General features: G+C 31.8%; 2 protein-coding genes across 6 annotated transcripts in view; both read right to left on the bottom strand.

Annotated features, from left to right (window-relative positions):
- Nucleotides 1–5853: 5853 nt before the first annotated feature.
- Nucleotides 5854–12013, bottom strand: LOC126774435 (brain protein I3-like). The gene is made up of 2 exons (XM_050495963.1): nt 11826–12013; nt 5854–10496 (listed from the first exon to the last, which is right to left on the bottom strand). The coding sequence occupies exons 1-2, from the start codon at nt 11887–11889 to the stop codon at nt 10159–10161; spliced, it is 402 nt and encodes a 133-aa protein (XP_050351920.1). The 5' UTR covers nt 11890–12013; the 3' UTR covers nt 5854–10158.
- A 602-nt stretch (nt 12014–12615) lies between these two features.
- Nucleotides 12616–18176, bottom strand: part of LOC126774417 (protein N-terminal asparagine amidohydrolase) — an 81051-nt gene continuing 75490 nt past the window's right edge. For all 5 annotated transcript variants that reach the window (XM_050495940.1, XM_050495938.1, XM_050495939.1 and 2 more), the window contains 3 exons: nt 16521–16738; nt 14790–14951; nt 12616–14019 (listed from right to left, as the gene is read on the bottom strand). In XM_050495940.1, the coding sequence (XP_050351897.1) occupies nt 13894–14019; nt 14790–14951; nt 16521–16738 (506 nt within the window). In that variant the 3' untranslated portion in view covers nt 12616–13893. The remainder of the gene's footprint in view (nt 14020–14789; nt 14952–16520; nt 16739–18176) is intronic.

Below are 18176 nucleotides of genomic sequence, written 5' to 3'. Positions count from 1 at the left end.
TCAGGATATGATTCTTGATGAAATTCGTAGCTTAAGGAGTGAGATGAATGACAAATTTAAAGAGCAACAGACATGTTTAAATAAATTCGACTCATCTTTATGTAATCTCTGAAAGGATATCCAAGAACTTGGCACAAAAGTTTCTGAAATGCGTACAGAACTTGATGAGGTTACAAAGACTGTGAGTTTCTTATCGGAAGTCCATGACGATCAAGTGAATTTTAATAAAGAAAACTCAAAGATAATTTCGAATGTTGTAGTTGAAAACAATACTCTGCGAACAAAACTACATGAAATAACAGTGGAGCTCGCGGAAAAAGAGCAGAGATCCCGAGACTCCAACATTGAACTTCAATGCGTACCAGAAAGCAAATCTGAAAATTTGTTTACCCACATTAAGCAACTTGCAAGCACTGTGTCGTACCAATTATCAGATAAAGATGTGTTAAATTGCCACAGGGTTGCTAAATACAACTCGGGGAGCAAAAGACCTCGCAGCATTATTATAAAAATGATTAGCCCAAGAGTTCGTGACAATTTTCTAGCAGCTGTCAAATTATACAACCTTAAGAATAAAGATAATAAGCTCAATTCAACACACCTTGGATTTGAAGTCAATCGGCCCATTTATGCGATGGAACATCTTTCGCCTGTGAATAAACAATTGCATGCAGCTACCAGGATAGTCGCAAAAGAGAAGAATGGGAAAATCTTCGTGCGCAAGAATATTAAGTTGGAGGCTAAAATAGTTAAGGATAAAGGCTTTTTACAAAATCTATAAATTTATTCATTTAATCAATGTAAAACATGCGTATTTATGTTTTAATTCATTATAAAATTCAATTTAAGTATTTATTACCAAAATGTGAGAGGCTTAAGAACGAAGGTAGAAAATTTTCATTTATCCGTATTGGCTAATGATTATGATATGATAATTTTGACCGAAACGTGGCTAAACGATACTGTATATGATTACGAAGTAATTGATCAGAGATATAACATATTTAGGCGAGATAGATATTCCTCCTCATTTTCTTCTCACAAAAAAGATGGGGGCGGCGTAATGATTGCTGTCTCTAAGAAATTTGAAGTTACTCGAAAGTATGATTGGGAGTCGGCGTTGTGAGGACTTATGGATTAGTTTGAAAATAGGAGGGAGCAGCAGTGTTCATATGTGTGTTGCCTACCTACCACCACCTTTAGATGGGAATTATGTTGACACGTTTTTATATAACTTATCGCGTGTAGTACCGAAAGTAAACGAAAAGTCATCTATTATGTTGCTGGGGGATTTTAACTTAAGTGACGTATTGTGGGAGTACAATGCTGAATCTATTTTTCTATTACCATCGATTTCAGATGGTTACATAGTAAATAGATTTGTAGACACCATTACATTCAATAATCTGTACCAATGTAACAGTGTTTTGAATGAAAATAGAAAAATGTTAGACCTAGTTTTTTCTACTGACCCAGCTTGCATAGCTATTTCCAAAGTATCAACACCTCTCGTACAGTCTGACATTCATCATCCCCCTCTCAAAATATTAATTCAAAAGTCCTCATATGCCACTGTCAAATATTATAAAATCCTAAGATACAATTATACAAAATGTGACTATGAATCGCTTAATTCTGCCTTAGAAACTATAGATTGGACAGTTATATGGTTAGGATGCTGGAATGTTAATGAAATGGTTGAAGTATTTTACTCGAAATTAATGTCAATTATTCATGAATTTACTCCAGTTAAATTTCCGACGAATGAGAGATTCCCTGTCTGGTCTATCCCCTATTAAAGCTCTTAGAGAAAAAGCGAAATACCATAAACGATACAAAACTTACGGAAATGAAATGGATAAACTTAGTTACTCTTTGTTACAAGAACAATGTGAGGCTTTGGTAAAAGAATGTTATACTAACTATATAAATAATACACCTAATAATTTACGTCGAAATCCAAGGTATTTTTGGTATTTTATTAAAAGTAAAATGAGTAACTGTACTTCAATTCTTAATGAAATGACCCTAGGAATCGATAAAGCAGTGGGTGGGCAGGACATAGCTAACCTTTTCGCCAAGCATTTCCAGAATACATATAATTTAAGCCGTGAATACTCGGTACTGCCAACACCAGATGTTACTAATCCATATGGCAACGTTATGTCACTCAGTAAATTGTTCGTAGAAGAAGTCGACGTTTTGAGATGTCTTCAGTCTTTAAATACGAACAAATCATACGGTCCTGATGGATTACCTCAGCCCTTAACCACAATTTATAATAAGTCGTTAGAGACGGGCATATTCCCGTCTATGTGGAAAAAAGCTCATTTAATACCAATCCACAAAGGGGGTGATGGAGGTGATGTAACTGCTTATCGTCCTATATCATTACTATCTAATTGTGGTAAGATACTTGAGTCAATTGTGCATAGGGAAATACTAGGCCATACACGTAAATATATAAATTGTGATCAGCACGACTTTTTAGCAGGTAGATCAACAGCATTAAATTTAGTGTCTTATGTATCGATAATTGCAAATGCCTTAGACAAGAAAAAAGAGGTTCATTCAATATACACTGACTTCAGAAAAGCGTTTGATGTTGTGAACCACAGGTTATTATTGAAAAAAATTGAACACATGGGCATTCATGGTTCGTTATTGAGATGGGTTGAGTCTTATCTACAAAAACGTTCACAATTAGTTAATATTTGTAGTTTTAAGTCCGCAGAAATTGAGGTAACTTCAGGAGTCCATCAAGGATCACATTTAGGCCCTTTACTGTTTTTAATCTTGGTAAATGATTTATGTATTAATATAAAATCGAACTTCAAATTTTATGCTGATGACTTGAAAATTTATCGCGTAATAAATGATGATTTAAATAAGCTAATATTGCAAACGGATATAAACTACATTTGTGCCTGGTGCCACACAAATCAAATGTACCTCAACCCCACGAAATGTTTTTACATAAAATTTTCTCGCAAGATTATTTCTGATAAGGTGACATATTATATCAATAATAATTCAACTATCCAAGAAGTAACGAGCATACGTGATCTTGGCGTTATACTTGATAGTTCACTAAGCTTTAGGCTACATCTAGATCATATAATAAAAAAGCGTCAAAACTATCTGGATTTATTAATAGACAGTTAAAGATATTTAAGCAACCGAGTGTTTCTATTCTTTTATTTAATACCTTTGTTCGAAATATCCTGGAGTATTGCAATGTAGTCTCTGTTAAATCGTATGCACAGAGACTGAATTTTTACAGAGCAAACTCACTTTACACTCGAAGGAAAATAAATGATATCATCTTTCTATACAAGCTAATTCATGGACTTATTGACTCGTCCGATATCCTGCAATGCATACAGTTTTTCATTCCTCGCCCAAATAGTCGCATGCGATATTGTATGACCTTTTGTCTTCCTACCTCTAATACAAATGTACTTAGCCACTCGCCTTTATACCGCATGTGTTTCTCTTATAATAGTATTCGTTTTAATTATGATATTTTTACCGACAGTTCTATAGCCTCATTGAAAAAAAGTTTAAAAAAACTGTTTCGATAGATTAAATTATTTAGCTATTAAAAAAAACTTATAAGCTTAGGTCTTTGTTGCTGTCACAGACTAGACGCTTTTTTCGCACTTAATCAAAAACGCATGTCGTGTCTACATCAAGAGAAATGTAATCATTTAATTTTTTTGATTGTCATTTTGTTTTGTAGACCTATGAACATAAAATAAAAATAAAAAATATTATAAATTCTTAAAAGTATCGTTTCAAATACAGTATATTAAAACAAATTTAATTTCACCGTAATATTTTTTAATGCATAACATATTATGTTATTTGGGAAATCCGCCCTATTGTTTACGTTTAATAAATTGACACTCTCCATAGTAGCATAGACTCAATTTTGTAAATTGTGTTTTAATCCCAAGTGGTTAGACAAACCACGCGAGGTAAAAATAACAAAATGACCTACATTGTACTCGTACTAACATATATTCACTTTAAAACTTTTTAATGTTCACTACACACGAGAAGGTGCATTAACCACACACCATTAATTCTGTATCGAATTGAATCTTATTCCTTTATTTTATTTCTTATCTTATGTATCACTTATGGTATGTGTATCACTTATTCAGTTCAAAAATATAGATTAAAATTCATAATGGGTGATTTTTAAAATTAAATTATGCCAACATATTAATTAATGTACCTACGTAGTATTCATTATTTTATCCAACTTTAAACAAAGTTATTTCAATAATAATTAAAGACTCACGAAGGTTCTTGACTAAGACGAAATTCGTTCTAACGAGAGCACATTCATAGCAAACGTACGCTGATGCTAGGCTTCATTAAAAAATACTGGCCTTCGTAATGAACACGAAACTTCACGTACATTCATATGTATAAAACACCCGCGTGAAACATAATATATTATAACATAAGGTGTTCGTTTAATATTTTGTTGTCCTTTTACTTACATGGTTAACAATAGAACTGTTTTTTATAACTAATTTAATGAATGCGACGTAAACAAAGGATAATTAAATAACATGGAGCTTATTCCACCACGCTGCTCCAATGCGGGTTGGTAGAATACACATGTGGCAGAATTTCAATGAAATTAGACACATGCAGGTATCCTCACGATGTTTTCCTTCACCGTCAAGCACGAGATGAATTATAAACTCAAATCAAACTAATAAGTAACGAATCTTTTAAATTATTTGGTTACAAAAATTTGGTACCAACTAGCTATTCTAGTATATTTAAATGACAAAACATATGAGCGAATCTATAAATACCATATTTAAGTAGCAGAAGGCTTGGATGGTGATAAGATCCAATAGAAAGTTCACTTAATAAAAAATAATTAACTTTTGAATTCATTGCAATTATGAAATTCGAAGTTGACTTAATTTTAGTTAAACTAAACACAAATGAACATAAGAATTTGCTATAACTATATATACCAAAATTATGAAAATCCGACAAGTTTGTATATACTTTGTTTTATCATATAAAATTATACATAGTATTACATATATTTACTGTCGTAAAAAATCCAAGTAAACAGTATTGAAAATCATTAATTGTGGCATTATTATCAGGGCTAGTTTAATGTTCGTTATTATTAGTTAAAATATTATAAGGTTACCTTTCTCAAACTATTAATAATTTCAACACGATTTCTTCATTCAATATTTCCGCGCAGTGAACTACCGTTATCAGGGTCTTGCAGCCATACTACGTAATATCAAATAAGCCAACCGCCCTCGTATCCCTAATCTTTATCAAAAAAAGCGAAGTAGAACATCGTAATTAAAATTAAAATATTCTTTATTGGTGTAAGCTATTATAAGCTCTTTTGAAACTAATTAAATTCAGTTAACGTTTTATTTTTACATATTAAGTATGACAAGCATACTATTTTAATAACAATTCCAAAAATAAGTAAAGTAAATATAATGTAAGTATAATATGTATAAACTTTTTTTTTAAAGAACCGATTTGAATGTAAACAAACAAGCACAATTATTGCAATATCGGAGTCTTCACCACTGTGGCCACCATTTATGAATACTACCTTAATAACTCATATACTAGAACCTTCGAACATTATTAATAGTCACATTGCGAAAATACCACTTGGCTTTGTAGAAAGCCAGCTCCAAGCGAGTGGAATACCGATACTTACCGACAGCAGCTTCCACTCTTCTACTTGTTCTGTTTGAAGGTGTTGAATTAAAAAAAAACATAATTATTGCTATATTTTAATCCATTTATTATTTAGGGTAAATGTAATAAAATAAAACAATATTTGTGTCCAAACTTTATTTGGAAAATCTACAATACAAATGTAATTTTAACATTGATAAATGACGTATTTGTATAATATTATAGTTATAATAAGTAATATACATAATTTTATAACATCTCTTATAATAAAAGGCATTTGGCTAATTTGTAACCTTCTACTTTTCACACACCCGATGTTTTATAAACCAATAAAACAACATTAAAAACACAGATTAAAAAAAAGATTATAATGCTCTGCCAATTACTATATTTAATAAATCATATATCCATATCCATAGATAATATAACAACTGACATTTTTAAATAATATAATAATAATATTTATATAATCAATATAACGTCGAAGAATACCTCCAATTTATATGGTTTTATTCTTTAGTTTATTTTATGTTAGTTATTTCCAGATATTTTTTATCGAAAATACTTAAATATACTTAGTACTTCAATAAGAAATATGTATGTAATGATTATATTTAATCTGTTATGAAACAACAGTATTTTTATATTAACTTGAACGTAAAACATATGAATAGGAAATGTAATCAACTTAATTTCTATATCTTTTAGTGGAAAATGTTACTTTAAATGTTATATCTTAATGCATATATTTTAATGAAAAAAAATATGATTTACATATTATTAAAATATATTTATAACAATAAACAATATAATTATCTCTTATGATATGACTAAAATATTCCTAATAACTATTTTTATAAATCAATGAATACGGCAACAATTTTTTATCATATTAAACTGACTTATTAATTTCTTATTATTAATGAGACTAAGAATGACAAACTTGTAATAACATTCATATTTAATCCTAAAGTCCAAATAAATATTGTAAGACAATATAATGTTTTGATGAAATTACCATTTAATTTATACCAAATACACCCAACTAAGAAAACTTAATGTAATGACAATGTAAAGAATAATCATAATGCAATATCATAAATAACTTCCTTTCACGATGACACTCATTTTTTGAATAGTTTCATAAAATATTTTACGATACTGAAAAACACTATGCAAAACCCTTTTATTATTTAAAGGAACAAAATAAAATTTTCGTTTTTCTAAACATTAGTAAACCATTTTTTCATTAGGGTGCTTTCCACACTATTGTTACTCCAGTTTAATTTTGTAATAAAACAAAATATAAAAACAGAACAATTATATTCGGTGATTGACCACACTTTATTTTGGCCCATTATTCGATAGTGCGTTAAGAATATGTTAACCGGCCAATATCCATATTATATTTGTCCAGTATAATTAATGACAACACAAGTTAAACCCAAACAAATGACAACAATATTACCTGAGGCACAATGTGGTTTTAGGTCCCAACGGTCAACTGTCGACGTGATATTTTCACTCACACAGCTACAAGAAAAGTATAGGGAGCAACATATCCCCCTAGTCATTGCATTTGTAGACCTAAACAAGGCTTTTGACTCCGTGAGCAGAGATTGATTCAGAGATTGATTCAGATGAGATTGAGATGAGATCAGAATTGGATGCCCCCCAAAACTCCTAAGGATAGTGCAATCGTTCCACGAAGGTATGGAAGTCACCGTCCTGCACAATGGCAACACATCCACGCCATTCGACGTACGCCGTGGTGTTCGTCAAGGTTGTGCACTGGCCCCCACCTTGTTCGGAATATTCTTCTCGGTGCTTCTGAAGGTTGCTTTTGGAGATGAACAGCAAGGCATCCACTTACACACGCGAACCGACGGTAGGCTGTACAACATCTCAATGCTCAAGTCCAAACGCCACAGGGAGGACCTATTTGTAGACAGTCTCCTCTTCGCTGACGACGCTGCCTTCGTTGCTCATGACCAAGCTCAACTACAGAGTCTAATGGACAAATTTGTCAGAGCGTGCGACCTCTTTTCAATGTCCATAAACTGCAAGAAGACCGTTATTTTAGGGCAAGGATGTTTAGAGCAACCAGTCATCTTGCTTATAGGCGCACCTTTACAGGTGGTTAACAAATTTTGCTACCTTGGGTCGCATTTGTCGAGCAATCTCTCGTTTGATGCAGAGATCGACTTCCGCATCGGCAAAGCAGCCTCTACGTTCGGGAGGCTCTGTACAAGGGCTTGGGATAACAGACACCTTACGGTAAAAACGAAAATGCTTGTTTACCTATCATGTGTCCTAAGCACACTCTTGTATGCAGCAGAAACGTGGACAACGTACGCAAAACAAGAACGCCGACTAAACACATTTCACTTGCGCTGTCTTCGGAACATTCTGGGCATCACATGGCAGGATCGCGTGACAAACGAGTCTGTTCTAGGCGAAGCACAGCTGCCTAGCATCATGGCCAATCTCAAAAAAAAAACGGTTACGGTGGCTGGGACACGTGCATCGAATGGAGCAGACTCGTCTTCCAATGCAAATACTACTGGGAGAGGTTGTGGATGCAAAGAGGTCTGTTGGGCGGCCTATGCTCCATTACAAAGATTGCGCTAAGCGTAATTTAGTTGCGTTTAACATCCCTAGCAATCGATGGGAGGAACTGGCAGAGGACCGTGCCAAGTGGCGACGCCTTATTCACGAAGGTCAATCAAAGCATGACAATGACTGGTTTAAATTACTAAAAGAAAAACGCACTAGGCGTCATGAGCGGGCTTAAAACCCCCGCCCATCTGGGGGCGCATACACTTGTCGGAAGTGCGGCCGAAGGATCCTCTCTCGCATTGGTCTTTTCAGTCATGAACGCAAGTGCCTTCGCGATGCCGCTTAAATCATCTGTCAGAGATGCAGAGGCCTATATATATCTGTGGAAGCACCATAATAAACATATCAATGTCTATATAATGAAATTTTTTGAAAATTCTTTTAAAGTGAACTATAATAATGACATTTAATATGAGGCCATCGAAATAAAATGTAGTTTTACTAATTGACATTAAGGTTAATTTTTCTGAAATTGCACATACGTAAACTCTAAGATTATATTGTAATTATTGCTTATTAATTGTAAAGCTTATAATAACTTTGATAAAATATTATTTGAACAAATTTAATTGCAATAAGTATTGTTAACGGAGATAATCACATTTTTATTAATATTATTGTAACTGTCATGGCACTAATTTTTACTTTCAACATTAAAAGTGGAATGGTTATGAAAAATATGAGTTCAATGTAGAAATAATGGTCTTTAACTATCTTAGTAGTAAAATTAACTTCTTTTTTTGTAACCAAAGATCCCATATAGAGGAATTGGAAAACATTATTCATGTATTTACATACGAAATAACTTTTTTATCTTTGTTAACGCTTGACTATAAAGAAATTTGTAGAAATATGTTAGACTTAAGTCGCCGCAATCAATTTAGATAACATATTCACATTTCATAATATCACAAAACAAATTATGGGTAAAATCAATCATTTTATTTTACCTTAAGAACTTGTAATATATATTTGTTTTTTATTACTATAATCAGTTAATTCTTATTTTGTCAACCTAATTATAAAACTTTATTTTTAAATGTTAGCCACACTACAGTTATATTTTATTTATACAATCACCAAATTATATCACTTTTCTATTAGGTTGACATGGTTACATTTGATTTTTCTTTGTGAACCTACTGCCTCTTATCATATAGCAACACAAAGCACTTTTATTCTTAGGTAATCCAGCAGGTAGTATAATGGTCATTCTGGATGATATGAATATTGAATTTCAAAAATATTTTTCTAAATAAATAGTGGCCATAAGCATATTACATACATTGTGGAATAATCTTAAAATCTTCTTAAGAGAAAAGGACTTTGCTCTCAGGACATTTGAGGGCTCAAACTCAAGTACATTACCACTATTAATAGGAAATGAAGAAAATTACGAAGTTTATAATGGGTTGACAGTGAGTCCATCCAGTAAAACATTCATTTTTATACAATAATGCTTTCTGTGATACAAAACAAGTGATGTGATTTCATTTCTGGCTCCATACAGTTTATTTAACAATTCAACAGTTTTACTTGAAAAAAAAATATTGTACCCATTTATTATGATAATCTATCTAATATGAAAAATTGGACGGTAATATTTTTTAATCATTATTCATGTTTGTGCACTTTAACAATGAGTTACAATTAATGATTAAGCCTTGTGATTCTAGCGTAGGTGTATGTTATAAAACATATTTTTTTTAAATAAAGTTGTCCCGATGTATATTCAACTCACTTAATATTTACCAAACTCTATGTTAAGTAGCACAAACAACACCCTCAAGTATGGAGCCTTTGAGATATTTTCGAGTTATCCCAATTCTATCCAAACATAGCACCACAATTTGAGCACCTTCTATTTTTCAATGCGAGACAGCACAAGATACCCAAAGGAAAGAAGAGGATAGCACATAAAATTCCGAGACAAGTAAAGTCATCTTCAAGTATACCTACTCGGCAGGCAGGACAAGCACCAACTGCTATTATGGGAGGTTGTATTATAATATTAGTTGCGCCATAGTTGGGTAGATATGCATTTGCTTGTGGTGTTGTACCATACGGAGTGTAACCTGGTGGTGGTGGGGGAAACGCCCCTTGTGCAGGTTGTGGTTGTGGTTGTGGTTGTGGTTGCGGCTGGGGGTGTGGATAACCTTGTGGCCCTGAAATGACAAACCACAATATTATTAATATGACTAGATATGACTGAATTACAAATATATTATTTACAAAAGAGCATAACTAAAAACAAACAAAATGGAGTCTACATGTAAAAACAATAAATAATGCTATTGTGATATTTCACAAAACACAAACACATATATGGACAATAAAACAATATATGGACAGTCATCATGTATACCATCATATCATTTTCACTATAATGAAAATTACGAAGATTATTTTATTTCCTCAAAGTCATAGCCAATATAAACATTTTGTTAATATACATAATATATTAAACTTGTATGTAACATTTTTGGGTTCTGTCTGTCATTGTGTGGTTCCAAAATAAAATAGAGCCTTAGCCTACCCTTGTATGTTGTGGGAGACGAAATATGTCTATTTGTCTATTGTCCTCAGGCATGCTTTTGTTTTCTCAAAAATTATTGGTGTTAGGTAGCCTACCAAATATTTAGTAAACTTGCACAAATCAGAATATATTCACATTATATCAGAATAATGAGAATTTATTCAGTAATACATAAAGAATATCTGAACTCATTGTAATCCATATTTACTAGTGACATTTAAGTAAAACATTGCATGTTCAGGACAATAGAATTTGATGCATTGTTGTATTTATTTTTGTTAATTGAAATTGTTCTATATGAAATTCTGTTACATACCAACATTAAACTGGATTACTTGACAGAGCTTTTAAAATATTGCTATCTCTTTGAAATGTGTGAGTTTAAAAAGGATAGCAAGCATTATCTTATAAATTAGTTAAGAGATTGTTTGCAACAATATTGGCACTTTTATATTAATTTTTAATTACTGTACTCAGATCTTATAATCCTTATCATTATATTATCCAGTTCCCTACACAGTTGAGATTATTTATTAAGTTATTATGATTTTTTTTCAACTATAATCAAGGCTGTTAAAACCTTTTAAAATTTCGAAACATTCAATCATCATAAATTAATAATTGTGATAAAAGTTATATCAACAAAAAAAATGTAAAATAATGTTTTTATAAGATTTCACGACTAAATATTGTTTGAAAAACGTCTAATTCGAAGCAAGAACAAGGAAAATTCTGGCAATTTCTAATTGCTAATTATATTTCCAATCAAACAATTTATGATTTCAAAGATCAAATCTTATTTTTTTTATTGGGTCTACTTGTCTATTCTAAAATGATAAAGTTAAACGGAAATATAACAAAACGATATAAGGGTGGTGCAATAATACTTTTGCTTATCATAAAACTGTATTGTGATTCATGTCACTTTTCAATAACATTTACAAAAGGAAAAAAATACCTGGTGGTGGTGGCACGGTCGCCGAGTAAGGCGGGGGTTGCTCTGTATATACTTGCTTTTCCATTTTTCTTTTATTTAACACTTTTAAAACGTATTTTCAATAATTAATTATAACGCCACAGCAACAATTATAACAATAAACTTGATTGAGAGCACTTGATCGCTAGAAAACATATATCAGCTGTCAAGTGATGTTATGTTGTTTAAATCTGTCAAACTCAAAACTGTTGTGCAATGTTGCTATATCACAATATTATGTAGTATAGATACAGTAGATGTGTTGAGTGTTTATGAGCCTCTCAAAATGTATGAAATGTAGATGGCGCTGCTGGAGCAAGACGGTGTAAATTGAAGAAAAGGAAAATGAAAAAAAAGTTATGCTTTTTTCCTTCATCAATTTATTATAAGACAATTAAAAAATATTAATATTAAAAAAATAAAAACAATCGTAGTAACGCAAAAATATTATAACATCATTAAAATGAATTTGAGTCTTTAAGTTCCATGTGCATTTTTGGTAAATTTTTTGGTCTTCCCAATTTTATACGTGAACATCAAGGAATATTAGTGTTCGACTTTTTGTAATGGTCTTTCTAAATGCTTACACAATGAAAGGACCCCAAATACTAAGACCAAGTCAATTATGTCGACTATTTTTTGTTCAATATTTATTACCGAAAATATTGCAAGAATCCGATTCTATTTAACACACATTAGAAAAATTCGGCATGTACATTAGGTATATAAATTCCGTCAAGGCACTAATATTATTAAAAATAAAACATCCAACAACTATTGAACTTTCAATATATTCATTATATTTCACAAAAACAATAACTATTAACGCCATTATCTAATTATCTCTAAATAACTAATATATTTACAGCGTTTTATTTAACTGTTAATATTACCCAAACTATACTATATGTTAATTTTAATTATTTTGCAGAAAGAACATAAAGAGCTTTCGAATAGTAATTAAAAGAAATAGATAATTAACATTTTCAGAAAGACGATTAACTTTTTTATTTAAAAGCGCACAGGTAAAACTATTATATGAAGTAAAAACTACAGATAATAATTTTAACAACATTATTATTACAAGTTGATATGTCAAAATATACATTATTTTAATGTATGTATAATATTTAACTTATAGTAAAATTCTAAAACATATTTACATAATATAATAACTGACAATTTTATATATATTTTAAAAAATAAACTTGCTAAAATAGCCGAAAACCAGTGAACATATTATGAATAAAATATATATATCTATGTCTAGTTACGTACACAGTCAAATAAAAACATTTATAGCAATTACATTTTGTGTATAAATCAATTTATTTTGCCTTTGCTTTCGATAAATTAATGAAACAATAGTGTCATAGAGCTTTACAAACAATAATAGTCATCAAGTTATACCATATTTAGTATCTATTTTACTCTATCACAATGGAATGCAATTAATATGCTCATTATTAAACAAGGTTTTAAGATAGTTACAATTTATACTCGATATAACAAAATATTGGTGCTAATTTTGTGTCTAAAAATCTTTATAGAACTAAAATACTTTCTATCCCTTCTTAACGTTACACAAAGGAAAGAAATAGCAATATTTACAGTTGCCACAAATTAGTTTAGAGGTCAAAATAGCAGAGCGGAATCAGCTCGCCCATATATGGATTTAGCACATAAATATACTTGCGCAAAAAAAACCTTTTCAAATCAACGGTAAATTAGACGTCTTTGTTATTAAATGTATTTGCCATGCAAATTTACATAAACCTATACCTTCTATACTCAGTTCGGCATTTCCGTTTGACTAAATACATTAAGCTAAACAAATCGATTAATAAAATTTCATTTTTTAACGCATAATTTTAATTCTCCTGTCAACAAATAATAAACGTCAAAAACAAAAAAAAAATTAAATAAAAAGTCGTTAAAACACGGAGGATATTATTTTGTCAACTCATACCTCCTTAATTGTAATATTTTTTTCATAACCATTCCTTGTATGTAATTTTCTAATTTAAACTGTATAACAAATTGATAAGATCTAAAATCGTACAGGAACCCAGCAACCGGTTTGTTCATCACGTCGGTAGTAATGAGGTCGATTGTCCGGGAACACTGTCACAGCTGGGAACGGGTGTTGCTGAATGAATTTTAAAGTAACACGTATCTGGAAGAGATATAGATATATATTATCTAAAATAGATAGACAGACTGGTAAAAAGGTCACCTGATGACTGCACCACCGCCCATAGACATTGGTGCTGTAGGATATATTGACCAAAACTTACAACGCCAATGGAACTAAGATGTTATGTCCCTTGTGCCTGTAGTTACACTGGCTCATTCACGCTTCAAACCGAAACATAACAATACTAAGAATCGCTGTTTGACGGTAGAATATGTGATAAGTGGGTGGTGGTACTCAGACGGGCTTGCACAATGTACTACTACCAACTATTCATGACAAAAATGTTATTTAAAATATTGCAATATACACTTGATAAATAATAGATAAATTATATTACTATGTCGCACATAATTTAACCAAGTTATAAATATACATATTATGAATAGGTAGAGTTTATGCAAATTAAAACTGTTCCAGAAATTTCTGGATTTATACATAGTGTAACATTTATAGGCGTCTTAAGATTGATGTATAATGTTCTTTTGGCATTCGAAATGCATAAATTAATAGTTATGATGCCAATGCATAAATCTTAAGATATGAATTACAGAGGATATATGTATATGCAATAATTTCAAAATGTAATATTCAGTTTATAAATAAAGTTAGCTACTCAAGGCTTGCTACTCCTCGGCTTCTGATTATCTGATTTTGTTAAAGCCCCGATCTCAATCGAACAAGTAAATATTAATAGTTTACATTCGAAAATAGCCGATCTTCAAAAATAAACTTGTGTGTTCAATACGTACATTGTGAACGAAGTGGGGAGCTTCTACCGCTGGTGTGGTACTGAGATGCTGGAGTATAAAGTCGTCAGATTGCTCCAACCAGAGGTCCACGCCTCGTAGGGGCTCGTAGTTAAATGGGCCGATGCGTAGCATGCCTACACCATTGTCGTATATGTCCAGTACCTGTGTTATTAAAGTAATCAAGACATGAGCAAACACTTTTGTTGTAAGTGTTGAATAAAATTTAAATTTATAAAGTAGTTCATAGGTGTCTTTGTAAACGTTTTGTTGCGGACTGCCTTCATAAACGAGTGAGTTGTTTTTGTTTTCTGCCGCTAGTGGCATTGTTTTTTTTTCGTTATTAATTAATGTAATGTCACGTGTAAGAAAATATAAGCCGCCTTCATTAAGAAATCTAACAAGAGTTTTTATAGAAATACTACCGAATTCCAATAGTAAGTATCATGATAACCAAAAAACTGCATAATTAAAGATTTATATTTATAAATTTTAATTGGATCAATTAGAAGCATTATTATATTATTTCAGGCATCATTATCCGTGAATAGATTAAGTTAGAAATTAAATAAGAAACTGTTATTATAGTTTAATTTATCAATTCGTCCTCAATATTTATAATTTTCACATACAAGTATTTCGGTGATATCACCGACTTAAAGTCGTATTCTTTGTATACTTTCTGCTTAAATAAAGAAGACAAGATACAAACAAAATAATATAAATATATAGTGTTAATATTAAGTAAAGTATATTGTAACGGAACAATTAAATTTACATCTTTGTTAACAAAAGTCAAGTCGATTATATATATTTTTACTGTTATTGTGCAGTGTGCACAAATTATTGGCTACGCAGGCTTTACTAATATCGATGAATTTGCTTAAACTTCAACAATAGGTCCACACAAATATTGAAGTATTATCTTAGTAATACATAACAAAAAACAAATATTTGCCATTATCGTCTTTAAATTTGAAGAATGTCGGGATTTTTTTTCCATAGAAAAGTCAGGCGGACTAGCATATGGGTCACCTGTTAGTAAGTGGTCACCAACGGCTATATACATTGGTATTGTAAGAAATGTTAACCATCGCTTACATTGCCAACGCGCCACCAACCTTGGGAACTAAGAGTTTATGTCCCTTGTATTTGTGATTACACTGGCTTAATCATCCTTCAAATCGGAACGCAACAATACCAAGTACTGCTGTTTCGCGGTAAAATATCTCATGATTGGGTGGTACCTACCCAGACGAGCTTGCACAAAGCCCTACCACCATTAGATAATTCCAATCTCCATTACATTTGAGTTTGAGACGAATGTCCATTTACAAAATAAAGATTATAACAAAAAATTAAATCGTATGGGTAATCTTTCCAATTTAACACGATTATAATTACATTTGAATTATATTATTTTTTCAAATAAGGAGGTTACATGATGTGAACGGGCCTGAACCAAATGCATAGCTCCACGTTATTATGCACAATCCCTTGCTGATCTAGGGAAATTATGTTAGAAACATTCTGACTAGGTGGTAGTTTAAAAATTGTAGCCTCTGTAAATGGGTATAGATGGATTTATGGATATTTAGCGTTTTTAAACTGCCATGAAGATTATATTTTGTACTATTTAAAAACTCAATGAAAACATAATTCTATGAACTAATATTTACGACTTTTAAATCATAAATTTGCGGCCTTTAATTAAAAAAAAAAACTTGTACATACCTGTGCGGAGTGTAATCCGCCAGTAATATGTCTAGCACCTCGAAGGGGCTGTTCCGGCCCCTTGTCAGGGAAGTTCGCTGGGAACAAATCACCAGCGCGAATGTCCACCCCGACACCTGTGACGAGAGGTGCCGGAGATCCACCTCCTAAAGCTGTGTTTAACTCACAACAGCAAGCGAGGGTTAAGTCGATTTCTTCAGAGAGACGGTGAAACGATACTGTAACAGATTTCACATAATTTTAACAAACGTTCTAAGGAACATAAAAATATCGTTAAGAAAACTGTCAGAAGACATCCAATACTATACAGTAACTATTATAAAGTGGTGATATTCCCAGCTGTAGAAAACCTTCTACAGCTTTACTTATTGGTAGATCTTTGTGCAAGCCTGTCTGGGTAAGTATCACTAACTCATCACATTCAACCGCCAAAATACATAGAATTGTTGTGTTCCAATTTGAAGACTGAGTGAGCCAGTGTAACTACAAGGGACCTAATATCTTAGATCCTAAAGTTGCTGGCTCATTGGTTATGAAATGAATGGTTATATGAATGGCCATTGGTTATGACGACGTGACGCGACGTGGTCACTTTCTATCCCGTTTGACTAAATGACAATCTATTTTATTAAAAAAAAGGTGGGTAATCTCTTATCGGACATTATTGAGTTATTAGTACTTACACAAATCGGTATCAAAATAAAGTATATTTTATTTTTATTTTATGATATAATGACACACTTTAATTTTGTGCGATAAATATACGTTATTAATTTTGTACGTCTGATATTAATTAAAATTCTCAAAGGTTTCTTTTACTTTTATATCATAACAATAATATTTTATCCGATGTCCAACACATAACTAAAAGCTCTTGAAATCAAAATAAAATGTAAATTTTACACCTCATTTCCCTTAGTCTATTAGTCTTAGAGTTTTTTTAATTCTATAATAACATCTCATAAGTCGAGTGCATACATGATTAGGACTCTAATTGAAATACATAACATTTAACAATGAACACCTACGCTTCGTTTCGCTAATAATTCGCTTCATTCATTTGGCACCGTGACAGACGTGTTACGGGAGTGACCTTCGTGTCTCATAGTTGAAGATATTTATTGCTCAATACGAGCGTGTAAATGAAGATAGGGCCTAAATATATTAAGTGACTAATTAATCTGATGTTGTTAACATTTAAAGAATAGGCTAGCCTTTTTGAATTGAAAACACTATATCTGAAAATTACCTAATGGACAAAGACCTCTTTTTCTTTTAAGGCGAAGAAAAAAAATTGAAGACTAATAGATTTGCGTGGTATAGGTATGTGATGAGGAGGGATGAAAAGCATGTTACTAGAGGGGTGATGAGTATGAATGTTGATGGATATAGGGGTTGGGGGAGGCCGGGGGTGTGGATGGATTGCGTAAAAAAGGGTATGTGTATTGAAGGGATATGTACTGAGATGACGAGTGGCAGAAAGAAGTGGAAGGAAAGTACATGTTGTGCCGACCCCACGTAGTGGGATAAGGGCAAGATGAAGAATTACATCACCAAGGAATCATTTGGCGATATTGCAGAATATAAAACTATCAGTTCATTCATAGCTTAGTTATCTAATTCAAGAGATTATGTATGATATTGCACTAGCAATGT

This window comes from Nymphalis io, chromosome 16 (genome assembly GCF_905147045.1).
Source record: "Nymphalis io chromosome 16, ilAglIoxx1.1, whole genome shotgun sequence".
Lineage (NCBI taxonomy): Eukaryota > Metazoa > Arthropoda > Insecta > Lepidoptera > Nymphalidae > Nymphalis > Nymphalis io.
This window is presented reverse-complemented; position numbering and strand designations above follow the sequence as displayed.

Excerpts from the sequence above, each read along its gene's own strand:
- LOC126774435 (XM_050495963.1), bottom strand. The coding sequence starts at position 11,889 with ATGGAAAAGCAAGTATATACAGAGCAACCCCCGCCTTACTCGGCGACC. Across the intron at positions 10,497-11,825 it reads GACCGTGCCACCACCACCAG|GGCCACAAGGTTATCCACAC; the intron begins GTATTTTTTTCC and ends TTGTCATTTCAG.